This window comes from Epinephelus lanceolatus, chromosome 9 (genome assembly GCF_041903045.1).
Source record: "Epinephelus lanceolatus isolate andai-2023 chromosome 9, ASM4190304v1, whole genome shotgun sequence".
Taxonomy (NCBI): domain Eukaryota; kingdom Metazoa; phylum Chordata; class Actinopteri; order Perciformes; family Serranidae; genus Epinephelus; species Epinephelus lanceolatus.
The window spans coordinates 7,821,176-7,837,447 of record NC_135742.1 but is presented as its reverse complement, the minus strand read 5'-3'; the positions used below and the strand labels follow the sequence as shown (position 1 = coordinate 7,837,447).

The 16,272-nt window shown below is 40.6% G+C and overlaps 1 protein-coding gene across 1 annotated transcript in view; it reads left to right on the top strand.

Annotated features, from left to right (window-relative positions):
- The window catches only part of adamts3 (ADAM metallopeptidase with thrombospondin type 1 motif, 3), a 227,024-nt gene that overhangs the window by 162,062 nt on the left and 48,690 nt on the right, over positions 1-16,272 (top strand). Inside the window, exons 13-16 of the mRNA XM_033620106.2 lie at positions 945-1,120; positions 3,843-3,976; positions 5,576-5,699; positions 14,642-14,722. Coding sequence (XP_033475997.2) covers positions 945-1,120; positions 3,843-3,976; positions 5,576-5,699; positions 14,642-14,722 — 515 coding nt within the window. The remainder of the gene's footprint in view (positions 1-944; positions 1,121-3,842; positions 3,977-5,575; positions 5,700-14,641; positions 14,723-16,272) is intronic.

The following is a 16,272-nucleotide window of genomic DNA, read 5'->3' as shown; positions in this document are numbered from 1 at the left end:
TGATTTGATTCTGTGAGGATGTTTGTTGTTGTACATGTCCGTGTCCTGCCTAATACTGAGTTAAGGATTCATACTGTAGTATTGGTTTTGATGAGGTGCTCTCTGCCAGGAAAAGGAAAGCATTGTTTTTTTAACATAAACACATAAAATCAGGGTTCAAATAACACCACAGCTTTGAGGGGAGCCCTATTTTGAGGGAGTTTGTGCCACAGCAGGAGCACACAGTATGTTTTTTGGACACAAATGATCAGGAATCATAACGGGAAATACTGATTTATCCAGAAACTAGAATTACCACCTCACAGTTGAATGGTAAATGGACCTGCACTTGTATAGCCCATTTCTAGTCATCCTACCACTCAAAGTGTTTTTTACACCACGAGTCACATTCACCCATTCACACACTGGTGGCCGAGGCTAACACTCAAGGTGCCACCTGCTACTCAATTTTAACACACTCACACACCGATGGAACAGCCATCAGGAGCAATTTGCGGTTCAGTATCCCGCTCAAGGATACTTCGACATGCAGACTGGAGGAGCCAGGGATCAAACTGCTGATCTTCCGATTAGTGTACGACCCCCTCTACCTCCTGAGCACTTCCAGTTTATATCGATGTGTGTGAAAACACGGATGTTTCACACGTGTCTCCCCCCCCGGCATCACAGAAGATCTATACTATCAGTTTCACAGTTTCAAGATGTACACTTAAAATTAGTGTCACCAGGTGTGAATTCTTTAGTTTTTGGCTAAAAACATGAACATTGTGTGAGGTCACAGTGGCCTTGACCTTTGACCTTTGACCACCAAAGTAGACTCAGTTCATCATTGAGTCCAAGAGGACATTTATACCAATTTTAGCTGGATTGTTTTCATATACTGTGTATCAAATAAATACTCACAGTCTGATCAGCTCTCATGTTCATCTGTTTCCGGCCTCCAGGCCCTCCAACGGCGGCCAGGACTGCCCAGGAGTGAACTATGAGTATCAGCTGTGCAACACTGACGACTGCCCCAAGCACTTTGAAGACTTCCGAGCCCAGCAGTGCCAGCTCCGCAACCCCCACTTTGAGTTCCAAAACACCAAACACCACTGGCTGCCATACGAGCATCCTGACGGTAAGCCAGACAAACACCAACAAATTTATTTTGTCACAGTGAGAGACTGAAGTGTTTCTTTATGCCAGAAAAGGACAATGAGAGTCAACGAGAGCAGGAGATTTAGATTCTCACAGCCAGGACTGAAGAAAGGTATTGTATATTCAATACCAGGGACGTTCCCAGCACTTTTAGACAGTTTCAGCAGACAGTCCAGACTCTTTTGTGCAAAGAGAACGTTTTCAGTTGTTTTGTGTCTGCTTCTCTCTTTACTTTTTTACTCTATTACTTTAGCTTTCTCTCTGCCTTTTTTGGTCTCCTCATCAAAGTGCCAGCATGCAGAGTTTAAAACCATCCAAGCTCAAAATGTGCCCTTTCTACTGAGGTGATGGATCCCCACAGTGCAGATACAAAAGTTATATCCTATTTCAGTCTCCACTCGCTTAGACATTGCTTTTATCTGACTTTGCTCCATGGAGCTGTGTGCCGCTTATTGCACCTAAATTGGTCGAGGTTTTCAGAGTCAGCCATGTAGAAGAGAAGCAGGAAAACTGCAGGGAGGCGAGATGGTAAAGTGGGAACTCATTGTTCTGTTGAAGCTAAAGCGCTTTCTATCGAGTGTAGTGCATTTTGAAAATGAGGTGTGAGGTACAATGGAAAGTACATGTGGTTATACAAGGTCATATATATATATATATATATATATATATATATGAGTCAGTGTTTGAGTGTATGAGTTCAGATTTTTCTGTTGTCAAAGCTTAGTATTTGTGTGTGGGTGTGTGTGTGTGTGTGTGTGTGTGTGTGTGTGTGTGCACAAATGACTTACTTTAGTGGGATGCACCAATATTTTCTTGTTTCACAAATGTACAATTTGCCTTTTTAGATAGACAAATACAAACAATTCATTTTAGTCGAATGAAAAAAATAGTCTACCAGTTTGAATGTACCGAAGGCTTAAAACATGCACACAAATACAGATTGGGTTTTCAAAATATCTGCAAACTTTAAGAATAACTCAACCTGGACCCTATTTTCACATTTTTGTGTCTATAAGACAACAATTTTTGAAATACAGTAGGTCCAGTGTTGAGCGAGAGCGCTGGAGCCTGCAGCTGCTAAACAGGTTGCAGTGAAACCACTCGGGGCATTTGTGCACGGTCAGTTTAAGTCTACTAAAAGAGCTTTTTATGGCACTTAGGTGAAGAAATTATTAATTTAAGTATCTGACAATATTATGGAAAAGATCATACAGAGACAGACCTTTTTGTTAAAAAGTAAAATGCTTATTGTTTAACCAGAAACAGCCCCAGTATCACGACTGGAAAAGCCGTCACACTCCATTTAAATAAACAGTAATTCAGGTGAGCCAGCATACTGTCACATCTAACTGGGTGAACTAAGGGTTTATTTCAACCAAACAAGAGTTGGTGATTGTTGGACCAGTTAAACAATGAAACAAGATGGCTTTTGTGAGTTTTATTTTGTTTCTGTTGACTTAAATGATGTGTGTTTATTTTAAATGTAGCCTAGAGGCTTTGGCAATAGCGATTTAACATCTGCTTCTCGTTTAACAAAAGGATCTTACTGTTTAACAAAAAAGGTCTGTACATTTCTTGCTTTGTCACTGTGAAACACCAGGACCACAATATATATGTATATTTATTTTATTTGCCCTCCTGTCCTCACCATGCAACATTGTGTTTGGCTGTTTTAAAGGTATGATATGAGGAAGGCAGTGTAGGAGCTATACCTGTAATTAATCACAGCAACCTTTGATTTCTACAGTATTTAACTCTTAAGGCTTTTACAAACTGAGGCTGTCTTTTTCCAGATGCCTTTTTTTTTAACCCGTCATCTGGAAAAAAAGTTGCACACGGAGTCCGATTAATTTTATTGTTCTATTCATTGCAAAAATTCTCAGTATGAGACAAAATGGAAGGACGTTTTATCTCCCCGGCTGTCGTCACTGTCCTCCCTCCTCTCTGCCAGCTGTCCTCCCTCTCTATCTGCACACTGTCACTCTGTCTGTGTACGGTCTTCATCCTCTATTACATCCTCCTCTTCGTCAGCATCATCCTCCTGAATGTTACTATCTGAGCATTGAAAGTAGGCTTCCTGAGTTATGAGAGGATACTATGAGTCCCGTTCCTCTTGGTTGTTGCGGATGTTTATGCCATGTTTTTGTCACTGCTTCTTGGTTTAACAACTCTCTCAAGGCTTTTACGGATGCGGATCCCAAAATGTTTACTGTTAACAGTGTAATTGACACAATATAATGTACCAATTTAAATGGGGTCTTTATTGTTTAACTGGGACTTAATTCAGTTTTATTGAGAGCTTAGTAAGGCCAAGTAAGTTAAAGCCTGCAATTTTTTTTTTGCAGGCATTTGGTGTGTTGGTTTGGTGTTAGTTAGTCTCTATCGTATTCCCTGCAGCAACAGAAATGGAAAAGTGTGTCAGTTTTTTGTGCAAAAAGACCAATAATTTAGGTCATTCTAGCAGTTGGCAATTAAAAAGAAAATAGTACATGGATGCAGAGCTATAAACTGGTACAGCCTGACACAAATTAATGTAGGCTTACTGCTTTTCATTGTTCTTTCTTTAGTATGTGGGTCCGGATCTTTTAATGTTACAGTATATTAAACACAACACAATCATATATGAAAAAAACTTATTATATTCTTGTTTTTCCAAATTAAATGTTCCACCTAATAACTCTCAACAATCTAATCCACTATAGCCAACAAGAGATGCCACTTGTACTGCCAGTCAAGAGAGACGGGAGACGTGGCGTACATGAAGCAACTGGTGCATGATGGGACACGATGCTCCTACAGAGATGCATACAGTATCTGCGTGCGTGGAGAGTGTGTGGTAAGGACGTGCTTAAACTCCATAATGTTGACACATAAAAGCTGCATTAGTAAACGGGACTCATTAGCAGTTGCAGCCTGTTTGAGTTCTGTGAGCTTTAAAGGATGTTATTGAATTACAAACTGCACAATCAGTAACAGGTCCAGCTTGTAACGTGCTGTAATTAGATCCAGAGTGCTGTTTTCAAAGCAGCATTATTATACAGCAGAAGCTTTATAATGATGTTTTGTTTACTCCCAAAGTGTCCTGAGACCCCCCCGACAACAGGAATTAATTTACGCAGACTGTCAATGTACACTAAGTACATAACTAGGTACATGCCGTTTCTGTTCCACAGTGTATTCACAGGTTATGGCAGTTTAGGGAAAATACATCACAGCTGCAATAATTTGGCAACTAACAGCCGTAGAACAGTTAGGCTAATTAAAAGCAAAAGTTAAAAGCAAATTATTATGGCATGACATGTGCAACTATGTCAAATGCCAAATTTGGAGAAGAGCAGATGCATTTCCAAGGAGAAGGAGGGTAAGAAAGTATTTAAAATAGGTGTTCTATACTTCACAGTACAAGAGTAACGAGTCAACATATTAAGTACCCAGAGGTGGAGGAAATACTTAGATCTTTTTTCTTACTAAAAGTAGCAGTTCAACAGTGTAAAAACTGTAAGTACAAGTCACGACTTTGTGTAAAAGTACAAACGCATTAGACTCAAAATATACTCAAAGCACAAAAAGTAAAAGTACTCATTATACAGGCTCATTTCGGAGTAATATATATGTACTATAATAGTATTGTAATTATTGAGGCATTTATGTGTATATCACTTAAATGTGGCAGCTGGTGAGGGTGGTGCTGATTTCAACAAACTTTTCTACTGCTGTGTAACTTAATCTATAAAATAATATATCATAATCATATTTTGGATTTCTAAAGCTATTCTGCAAAGTATCTACAACTGTAAAAAGTACAATATTTGCCCCCAAAATGTAGCAAAATAAAATTATACCTTTAGCATAACATAGAAATACTTAAGTACAAGTGTCTTAAAATTATACTTAAGTACAGTACTAAAGTAAATGTTACTTCCCACCACTGAAAGTACTTAATGAATGTCTACACGGTGGGGCTATTATAACTGGATCTATGTAACGTGTTTATTGGTCCATTGTCAAACTTCTTTGCAAATTGTATTAATTATATTAATAGTGTCAGGCTGCAGCTTGCAAACACAACTCTGTGATCAGTAAGCACTGATAATCCAATTTATTTACTTGTTTATTTGACAAGAACAAATGCATAAGACGTTTCATATTTAAAATACAAAGTAGATGCAGTGCATACAGGTTTTAGTCATTGCTACCTGCAACCCCTGTCCCTGGTTAGGCTTTTAGAATTAAAACACAGTAAGTGTAAGATTACTGAGCATGGAGTAATTCAATACAATGATACAACACAGCATAACTAAGTCTTTGTCTAGCTAACGAAACCTTAGTGAAAACATCTGACACATCAGTTTGTCGTTAAAACCACGTTGGCAATCTAACACTTCCAGTACCAAAAAAGAATCTCAGCTCATCTAATTGTTGTCTTGGTCTGCAGAAAGTCGGCTGCGACAGAGAGATTGGCTCCAACAAAGTTGAGGACAAATGTGGCGTTTGCGGTGGGGACAACTCCCACTGCCGCACCGTTAAAGGAACTTTCACCCGCACACCAAAGAAACCAGGTAAGAATGCACGGAGCCAGCGTGAACAATGTCTGCGGACAGAAACTTTTAAAACACAAAGGATTTTATGTCTTTACATGAACGATTTAACCGTTTTTTCCCTGCATGTTTTCTCAACTCCAGGTAACGAATGTTTCTCATCTACAAAACATTTTGAATGAATGATTAACCTTGATTAGACTTGTACACACTGCACAGTTGTCTTGCTGTCATAATTATGTTATCACTTTAATCACTTATTAAGGCTAATATGAGAAGATAATAGACAAGATGGAGGCCAAGCTTTAGCGCAAAGCAGCGTGGCATTTTCAGCCCATTATTTTACATTTATATTAATTAATTTGGCAGATGCAAAGAGACGTGCACGTGAACAAATTTAAGTATCAGTATCACCTCAGAACACACACCATCATGTGTTGATTTACATTTAAGAGATGAGGCTGATGTTATTCTCTAATTCTTTCATTGCCAAGACCGAAACATAAAGTGTCAGTTCTTTGTGACTTCCTGAGTCTGTGTAAGGCCGCTAACCTCAAACATGAATCTTAAGAAATAGCTCTCATGTACATTTTTAAACAGCAACCATATTCACAGCAGCAGGAAGGATGTATTTGGGACTGAGTCAAAATAAACTACAGTGTTCGTGCTAATAGATGGGATCTGTTGACAGTAAGAGAAATCACTCCAGCCTTATCTTTAAACACTGATTCTCACTGATACTTTTTAGTCAGTTTAACTTGTGGTTAAGTTAGTTTCACTGGTGTGAGCTCTCTGGTATTGCAGGATATAAGGCATCAGGGTTGTTCCTATGGTACACCTTGCAAACTGATTTTTGGACGGTGGTTTTAATTGATTTTTTTAATCTTACAAACACATATGAATTATTTAACATCAACAACAGAAAGAAAAATTAAAAGAAAATACTGAAAGATCCCACCCCAAATCAATAACAGACACTGTAATATACAAAGAATTAAATTAAAAAAACAAGACAAGTGAGTCTGTGGCCTCTAGTTTCGCAGACTGGGCGAGGCAGAGGGGCAGCACACCTGCGCTTCGCCAGCTGGGTGTGGCCAGGCGGATTTTGCAAGTTTGGTACACTGTGCGCGCTGGCGCAGCTACTCCTCTTTCCCACCTCTGTCCCTCCTACCTGCACAAGTTGGAAAGAGGGAGGAGAGAAGGCGTGGAGTGGGTTTTACACAGCTGATTCACATCACACCAATCAAATGAGCTCCTCTCCTCGCCCTTAAATGCACCGCGTGAAGGCGTAATGAGAGTTTACTCAATTGGCCGTGGCAGAAGAGAGCAGCAGCGTCAGACGGCCAAACTTCTCCCAGGAGGAAACTTATGTTTTGGTCCGGGAGGTCCAAGCTCACAGTGTCCGAATATACGGAACTGCGAGCAGACCTCCACGGGCTGATGATGCAAAGGTAGCCTGGGAGGAGGTCACCACAATTGTAAATCAGTGTTGCGTTTCTCTTGTGCGCGCGCTCTCTCTCTTTCTCTCTCGCAGTCTCACTCTGTTTCTTTTCTTTTGACTTTTCTAAGATGACAGATGCTGAATATATACTCCCTATCTGATGCTGTGGCTGTTTGTGGTTGGCTGAGAAGGATGTGAACTCATTAGTTTGCAGCTGTGTTAATCAAATCAGGTTGGGTTTCCATTACGCGTGCCAAACGTGCCAAACGGTGCCAATCCCCTTTGATCTGACATCAGATGTGACGGGACAGTCGATACAGAGATACATTTATGTGCTGATTGCAGATAGTTGCATTGAATAGTGTTGTTTGGGTATTTATTACATCGTTAATGTGCCTGATATTCTGGAAACCTGCCTGTGAGGCTTTGGTGACGTGTGCACACTGTCCGCCGGTCAGCCAAACTTCCGCTACACCGGCTGCACTCCGCCTGCACTGACAGTAGACCTGGTTTCAGCTGGCGAGCTTTTAGCACACCTTCGGCGAAGCCTTTTGGCACGAAACTGTCACTGCGCCAAGCTGGATCTGTCGACACCTCCCCCTGCTGCACCGCCACACCCATCTCAGTGCACCTCGGTCTGCCAAACTACCAAACTGAGCACGCCTCGGGTTGCACTGCTCGAAACTAGCTCTGCGCGGGGTTCACCACCCTGCGCCACCCTGCGCCGCACCAGGAAACTAGAGGCCTCTATCTCTGTAGGACGCAATGCAAGGGTTTCCTAGGTCTTCAAAATTTGTCCAATATATGATTGAGATCAGAAGTCAGCTTCTCCAAATATCTATGATATCCACATACTCAACATGAAGACCTGTGGAGCAGACAGCCACAGCAAGATGAGCACTTTCTAGCCAGAAACAGGAGGATAATAAACTGAGTTTTCATGTCTGTATCAAAAAAGATTTTCTGAGGAGACAGTATAAACTGTTCACTGACGGTTAAATTGTTGTGAGACTCTCAAGACAGCACTGTGACCTGCAGATGGAGGCAGCCAAAGGAGTCTTGGTAGCTTGTCTACTAGAAGGTAATCCGTGAAGAAGTGTGTAACACAACTGTACTTTGATATCTAGTAAGGATGCCTTTAGTCTTTTGTCTCGGTGTTACAGTTCTGTTACTGCAGAATGTGGTTTGTCTTAAAGCAAACAGCATCCACTGGCTCTGTTCAGAATCTCCAGCTGGAGAAATATCACATTCATTCTTTATTCTACATTCAGGATTCACATTAGTTGACTGTTCTTCCTGGGGACCACACAAAATGCGAAAACAAGAGACAGCAGTAGTTTAATCAGGAGAGATAGTAAAAAGAATATGTATTAACATGTGCACAAAGGAATGAAAATCGTGGAAAGTCTTTGGCGATTAGACGCTGCAGAGATGGTCTGATTTAAGGAGGGTGATGAATCCGTAGTCGAATAGGAAACCCCCCAGGTTCTAGACGCTGGTGTTGGTAGAGGTGGTGAAGATGAGATGAAGATGGAGAAGTGCCAATGATCTGGATGAGTAGAAGGATGAGGCTTTGTTGAGCTCATCCTGGACTCTGGATATGATGGCTGGAGGTAAACAGGGCGGAGGAGGGCGTAGAGATTCTGCCTAAAATGATGTCTGAAAGCAGCAGAGGAGAGAGCAGATTTAAAATTTTGCAGTGGCATCCTGATTGGCTGAGAGAAATTGTAGCAAAGTTTGATTGGATAACTAGAAGAGTGAACACCCATAGTGAGCTGATTATAGAGGAAGCAGTGGGAGAGGGATGGAGAGAATTGTGAATGCATGAGCACAAAGAAAGATTGAACTCACGCTGAGCTTCATTTATCTCACATTTACTATGTCACCACATCAGTTCATCATCAAAGAAATACCAGATAATGCAGAGGGCGCAGGACAATGCTGAAGACGTGTAAGATAATAAATGCAATTTTCAATAATCACTTCCTCTAGAAATGCTCTGTTTTTTGCACAAAGACATTTATCATAATGGAACCCACAGCCAGTGTGCTCTGTAAGATACTGTAACACTCTATCTGTAGTGCTACTGTAGCTTCAGTCACCTTGCAGGTCAAAGTGTTTCCTTGAGAGTCTCACAAAATTGTTGCCAGGATCTATATTTAGTGCTCCTTCAATTTTAGTGAACACCTGCCAAACAATCTCTCTCCCTGTCATTTCAAGGGAACTTAGACATTTTCCTCTACATGTGGCAGCCCAGATAAAATCTGAGCAATAAGTGCAGTAAATACCTGTCTAAATGATAGGCTCGTGATTTCAAACATCCTAGTTGAAGGAAATTAAATGTGGAGTGCAGTTTTTCACTGTCTCCCTCTTACATTAATGAGAGCATGCAATTCTTTAAGTGTTGATTAAAAAAGCAAATCATGATTAGCCAACCGACCCATTATCAGCACGCTACATTACATTTTAGCCTTTCACTGGCTCTTTGAATCATTCATTTAATTTTTATCAGCTCTTGTTTGACTTCTTATAACATCTGAAATCAGTCCCTTCTAACAAAGAAGAATAGCTGTGACTGCCGCTCATCACGGCTGAAGTAGACCAAAAAACATCCCTCCTCTTGCACAGTACCAATTTTAATTCAGTAAAAAAGTGCACTTAATGTTAAAAGGATAACTGTCGAGTGGCCTGTAACAGCAACTGGAAACATCCGCAGTTTCCATATGTGAGATTTGTGTGGTAAACCACCGAGCAGAGGGCTCATGGATGTGCCACTGTACTAAAATGAGGAATTTACCAACCAATGTTTTCCTGAAATGAAAAAAATAGTGAGGAAAAAATAGAGGGAGCTGGCAAATGACTCTGCAGTGCATTCATGCAGCCGGGAACAAATACAATGATGACCCCAGGAACATGATCGTCCTGACAACTGCAAAATGAGATGGAGAAAAGACGATGATTGCACTGACGTCACTCCTCTGCCTTTGCAGGATGCAGGAGGTGGATGCACCACACAGAGACCAGTGTCTGTTTAGTTAAATAGAAAACTGTGTGCGCTCTGAATGTAAATGCAGTTTAACAGACACTGGGTAGTTCAGGATGTCTTCTGCCTGAGCAGTGGCTGCTTGAAATGAAGGAGGAAGCCTGCATCTGATGTCTTGTCACAGTGCTGTCGTCTCCTTGAAGGGGCTCTTAAACTACAGTTGTGTTCCAGTCCCACACTGTGTTCTAACCTCAGCGGGGTTTGATTCATTCTTGACCTTGGAAACAATAATTTGACAAAGCATCCAAAAAGAAAATGTTTGATTATTTCTTTCTGAGCTCTCAGTCATATCTTATGGTTAGTGGATGGAGTTGTTATCATCGCAGTATTGTCATGTGACATCAGGTGGTCTTCTCTGAGTATTTTGATTATATCGAATGGTAAACAATGAGTATATTCAAACAGGACTAATAGTCTACAGTCTTGCCAGCAGCTCTGTGAGGCTGTACTTGGGCACAGGTGAGCTGAATGCTAACATCAGCATGCTAACATGTTTGTAATGACAATGCTAAAATGCTGATGTTTAACAGGTACAGTTTTTGCTGTGTTCACAATCATAGCTTTGCTAGTTAGCATGCTAATGTTTGTTAAGTAGCAATGAACACAACCTAGCCAACATTTGTATGTGGGTAGTAAATGGGCCCCAATGGGATTGTCCATGGGTTCCATATTTGGCCCCATGCCCCTTGCCCACATGGGTTGGTTAACCCAAGTTGGCCCCACTTGGGTTATGCTAGTGCTACCTGGGTACCAAGAGAGTATGGGTCCAAAATGGGCATTTTTTCTTGGGTAAACCCATCTATGTTGGTAAATGGCATGGGGTCAATATGGAACCTGTGCACAATCCCGTTGGGGGCCCATTTTTCAGCTCATTTACTACCCACATGGGCCCTACATCCAAATGTTGGCTGGGAACATACAGCTGAAGCTGAGGAGAATGTTGTTAGTTTTGTAGGATTAGTCATGAGCCAAAGTATTGGAAAAACTCAGATGTTGACGTGATGATAGCGCTGGATGAAAAGTGAAGGAGTCAGCAGAGTTATCATAATTCATCCTGAGGAGCTCATGCATATTGTGCTAAATTTCCCAGCAGTGCCTCCAATAGTTGTTGAGCCCGGAGTCCTGCATCAGGTGTCTACCAGTAATAAGCTTTGCAGGTGCGGAGTTGTAAAGCTAGACTTATGCAGGACTCTCGTAAAGACATTTCACTCAAAACCACAAATGTCAACCTCAGGATGGTGCTAGAGGAAAAGTCAGGTGGATCACCAACATCATGAGGATTCATCCTTCTGGAAACATGTCTGTGCAAAAGTCCCTGGCAATCCAACACATAGTTGTTAAGATATTTCAACTTGGACCAAAGTGGAACAGTGATCGACTGCTGCTAGCTTGGCTGAAAAAGTCAGTTTGAATTAAAAAAAAAAAAAAAAAAAACATTTCCAAGGTCACAGTTTGATTGACCTCTTCTTTCTGAACATTGGAACATGTACAGTGCAAAAACAGTATATACTGTTACAGTAAAATGCATACTAATGTGTTTGCACTACATTCATAGTTTGGAATTGGAACACAGCTTATTAAATTATGTTGATGGTCTCTATCAAATGATTTACAAATGCAGTGTTTATTAGTGATTTCAAAATGATCTGACTCAAGACATCTGGCACTATTATTTAATTTAATTTAGTTTAATTAATTAATTTATTTTTTATTGTATTTTATTTTATTTATTGTATTTTATTTTATTAATGTTTGCTGTGTTGTTAAATACAGAACGACACAAGTTAACAACATGGTAGTCTGCAATGTTTAGATGGAAGTTAAAATATAAGACGATAAATTGATTTTGCACTGATTGAGACCTAGTCTGGTCTTAAAATTACATTCCTGTCAACCCAGCTGTCAACCACCACTCAACCTGGCTTAATCTTAATCTAAACATCAGTGAGTCCAAACACTTGAAACGATTTCCGCACACTTGCATCTAAGCATTGACACACTGCATTGATCTAAGTGTGCAGAAATCCTTCCAACCAAACTGCAATGGAAAACAAGAAAAGGATGACGGTAAGTGTGTACAAACATAGGTGCAATCATTAAGTGGCCACAGATGTTATAGTATTTTTGATAATTCCAGAAAAGACATATTGATGAAAAGCCCCACTGAGATCATAGAGGCTTGAATGAAATCCTGTCCATCTCCTGCAGATCCATGACATTTCTACTGTACTTGCTCAGAATTGTCATTCACAGCTTATAAAGGAGTCTGCAGGGAGAGATGAGAGTGACACAGAGCTGAGCTGAGTATCTGACAGCTGTAACAGCTGCCACTCCGAACAGTCAGGGTTCATTTGGATTAAGAGACCCTTATTAATTAGAAGAGAAATAATTAAGTCCCTCTTTTTATCGATTGTTAATGTAGTTAGTCTTTTTTGAATCTAATTTGTAAGTTCAGAAACAAAGTGTGTCTCCAGTTCATTTGAACCTTTTCAAGTGAAGCAGGTTATCTCCACTCTGCAGCCACACAGCCCCCCCCCCACCCACCGACCCACCCACACACACACACACACACTAACACACACATGTTTCACTCGTCAATACACATCCCACTGTGCAGTGTTAAGCTGAATGAGTGAGTAAGTGGTTAATTTCCTTCTCTAAAAAATGTGTCTTCACTTTAACCACCAGCATGAAGAATAAACGAAATGACCAATGCATTTACTTTAATGGTTTCATGAGCCTCATCTGTCACCAATAACTTGTCATTAAGTTTAATTATTAAGCAACCAGATGTCACAAAGTCAATATAGAGCTTCAGAGAAAAATGAAAATTGACTTTCTGCGAGTCTGGACGTGACAGCTTCATCAAACCGTTTCAGGATTATTGAAACTGTGATCATTTCTTTCTTTCTCTTTTAACCACTGACATTTTTTAACAGGGAAACAGTTAAGCAAGAGAGCCCAAAAAGAAACCCCTTTGTTGGAAAACACAATATGCAAGTATCCAGTGTCACTGAATCCCTCACAACTTCTTTCCTAGCATTGTATGTGCAGCTTGTAGTGCAGATGGATGCCTAATGCTGTAGAGACCTAGAGACATGAGTGACGTAAGCTGCTGTTTCTTCTGCTCCTTGTTACTAATTCAGTGTCTATGTAGGTCTGACTTGACTGTCGTAACTGTGACGGGCTCTCTATCCAGTCAAGTCTCTTAAACTCTCTTGAAGTTTTTTGGTCTTTTATTATAAATAATAATAATATATGCTTTAACAGCCTAACAGACTAACTTTAAAGTGTTCATGCAGACAAAAATGTCTGGGATGTTGTTGGCTATTTCCAGTCTGATTGATTGAACCTCGACTGATGCTCAGTTTAACCCGAGCATCCACACCCAAAGGGACTTTTTAGACGTCTAGCACTTAGACTCTGTGATCAAAATTGGCTGCCATCACAAAATGTTATCTCAGAAGTGAGAGGGGCATTTTTTTGCAATTTTCCAAAAGTTAGATTGCAGTCTATCATCTTTAATGTACTGCAGAGTGAGCAGCCACCTGTTGTAACCTCATGAGAACCCCTGGGACAGCGTGCGAGTGCATTTATAATCACCTCAGCTACGGCGCTGCGTCTGCCTCAGGAGGCACCCGAGTATTTGGGCCTGCCTGTCAAATCTAGGGGCGAGTAATTACAGCGCTGCAGCTCAGTCCTAGTGATTGGCAAGTGCCACCCCGCCGGCAAAAATAGTTTGCCTCCTTTATCCGATGTGAATTCCTCTGGTCCCTGCTATGCTAATTAAACATGCCTCCACTGTAGGTGATGTTGTTGCAGAGAAAAATGAGACGGAGAAACGGTGAGGAGAGGAAAAGCTGCAAGACAAACTAACTGACTCATTTCTCTTTGAAGGGAAGACCAGAGGAGCCTTCTCTTTGCCCAAAGGAGCACGAAATGTGTTTTTAAATGAAACGGAAGACTTTAGAAATGTACTGGGTGAGTCATGGTAGGTTTGTGAGTGGTGGACATCCCTGACAGAAGGTCACTTTGCTGCTCTGTAGTCTGAAAAACCTGTTCCTGATGCCTCATTGAAACATGGCTGAAGGCATTCACATCCTGTCTGCATATAATCAATGTGAGAATAAAGGAGGGGAAGTTGCAGTTCATTTGAGAGAGATGTGTAATAGCAGGATATTATTGATATCTCTGAGAGTCCTTTGACACAACGGATGTGAGTGTACGGCTGTTTCAATGAAAGTTTTCTCTGCAGGCTTCCACAGCGAGGAGGAGAGCTGACATGTAGATATTTTCTTTAACCTCTTCAAACATCTCTGTAGAGCAAAGAGAACCAAACTTCTGAAACAAGCGTGATGTCCACCACTGCAAACAAACTTATTATTTCTGTCTCTGTTTAACCCACCTCTCTCTGTCTTTATCTTTCCTAACCCTCCGTCTTCTGCTTCTGCTGCTGCTGCTGCTGCAAACTTGGCAAAGGTTACCTTAAGATGTTTCTCATTCCTCCTGGAGCTAGACATGTCATCATCCAAGAAAACGAGGCCTCCCCTCAAATTCTTGGTAAGTGTGACTTTTTAACACATGTATAAAAATCTGAGGAAAAATCCTCCTCATGCTTTCCTGGAAGGCTGATTGGAACATGTGCTGTCAAACCATAAATAATAGACTTTGCGTAATTTATTCCTCGTCACCTCTTTGGCAGAGAAAATTAGCCTTCATATTGCTCATTTATTATTTATCAATCCATCTAAGAAAGATTTCTAGATTATTGGGATCTCTCTATGCTGCAAAAATGGGACTGCAGTTTTTTCAGGACTGCATTTTTCTTGAATACGTTGAGGTGAATTCAGAGTCATACTCGAGCCCATTCAGAGAGAGGCAGCATTTTTCATGACCACAATAATAGAAACACGGCATGAGTCAGAATGAAATACCTTCATAATCATATTTAAGTGTAACTAAAATATGATAATGAAATACCTTCATAATCATATATAAGTGTAACTACTGCAGGGTTGTGTGTAGAACATTTTGAACACAGAGTCAGAGGAAAAGAATCATGAATTGTATGAACAGTAGAGAAAAACAACAGCCCAGCACTGACATATGTTAATATGTTGTATAAATGTTCACATGACCGAAACCTCTAGTGGCTACAGGAGTTATGACTGTTGTCCTTACGGAGTAAAAGTGGAAGAAGTGTGGTGTTATTATAGAACCACAAGGTCCTCTAGCGAGGTGACATTCATGTGACCAACAGACAAATGTAAGCCTTAAAGGGTTACTTTTCTGTAGCCTTGTTAGCTTGTCAACTTGTAGTGTAAAAGAAGATAAACAGTGAAGAACACAAATAACAACTGTATTTGCAAAAAAATGGTAAAACTCTCTACAACAAAGAAAAAATGCAGTAAAGCCTGTAAATCGACCTGCTGAGTTCTTCATCTTTTCATAGATGGTATATAAAGTTTTGACAACTTTTGAGTTGAGCAATGAATACATTTCCAAATTTATATTTCAGTCTGGGCCACTTTAGTCAAAGAAAACTTTATTTCCATTTGCAGAATTATATTAGGTGGTATGACTCTGTTCTGGGGCCTCTGTGCCTTCCCTAGGCCTACACAGAAAGCCTAAGGCCGGGAGAGCAGCAGCAAAGACCCCCAGGAACAGAACAGAAATGACATTGATATGTCAGGCACAGCATGAAAAGGAGGAGCTGGGGTGGAGGCAGGTTGCAAAGCAGCTTGCAGAGGAGGCAGCAACAGTAGGCAGGCCAGAGCAGTTTGAATAGGGCGCCCTGAATGAAATTCAACAATTGGTTGCATAGAAAGGAATCATGTGATCTATCAGCTGACTCCCTTTCATCAGTCATCTGCTAGTCTCTAACTTTGTCTCCACAGTTGGGTGTTAGTTGTCATTTTAACCAATTTAGTTAAAAAAAAATACTGATTTAATGCAGATAGAAATGAACAAACTGAACTTATAAGACCTACAAAGTTAATTTGCACCAATATCACAGTAAGTTAGCGCATCAGCGTACAACTCAAAGTACAGACATGACTGTTCAGAAAAGCGCATCAGAAAAATATTTATTCTCTTTAAACAAACAGCTG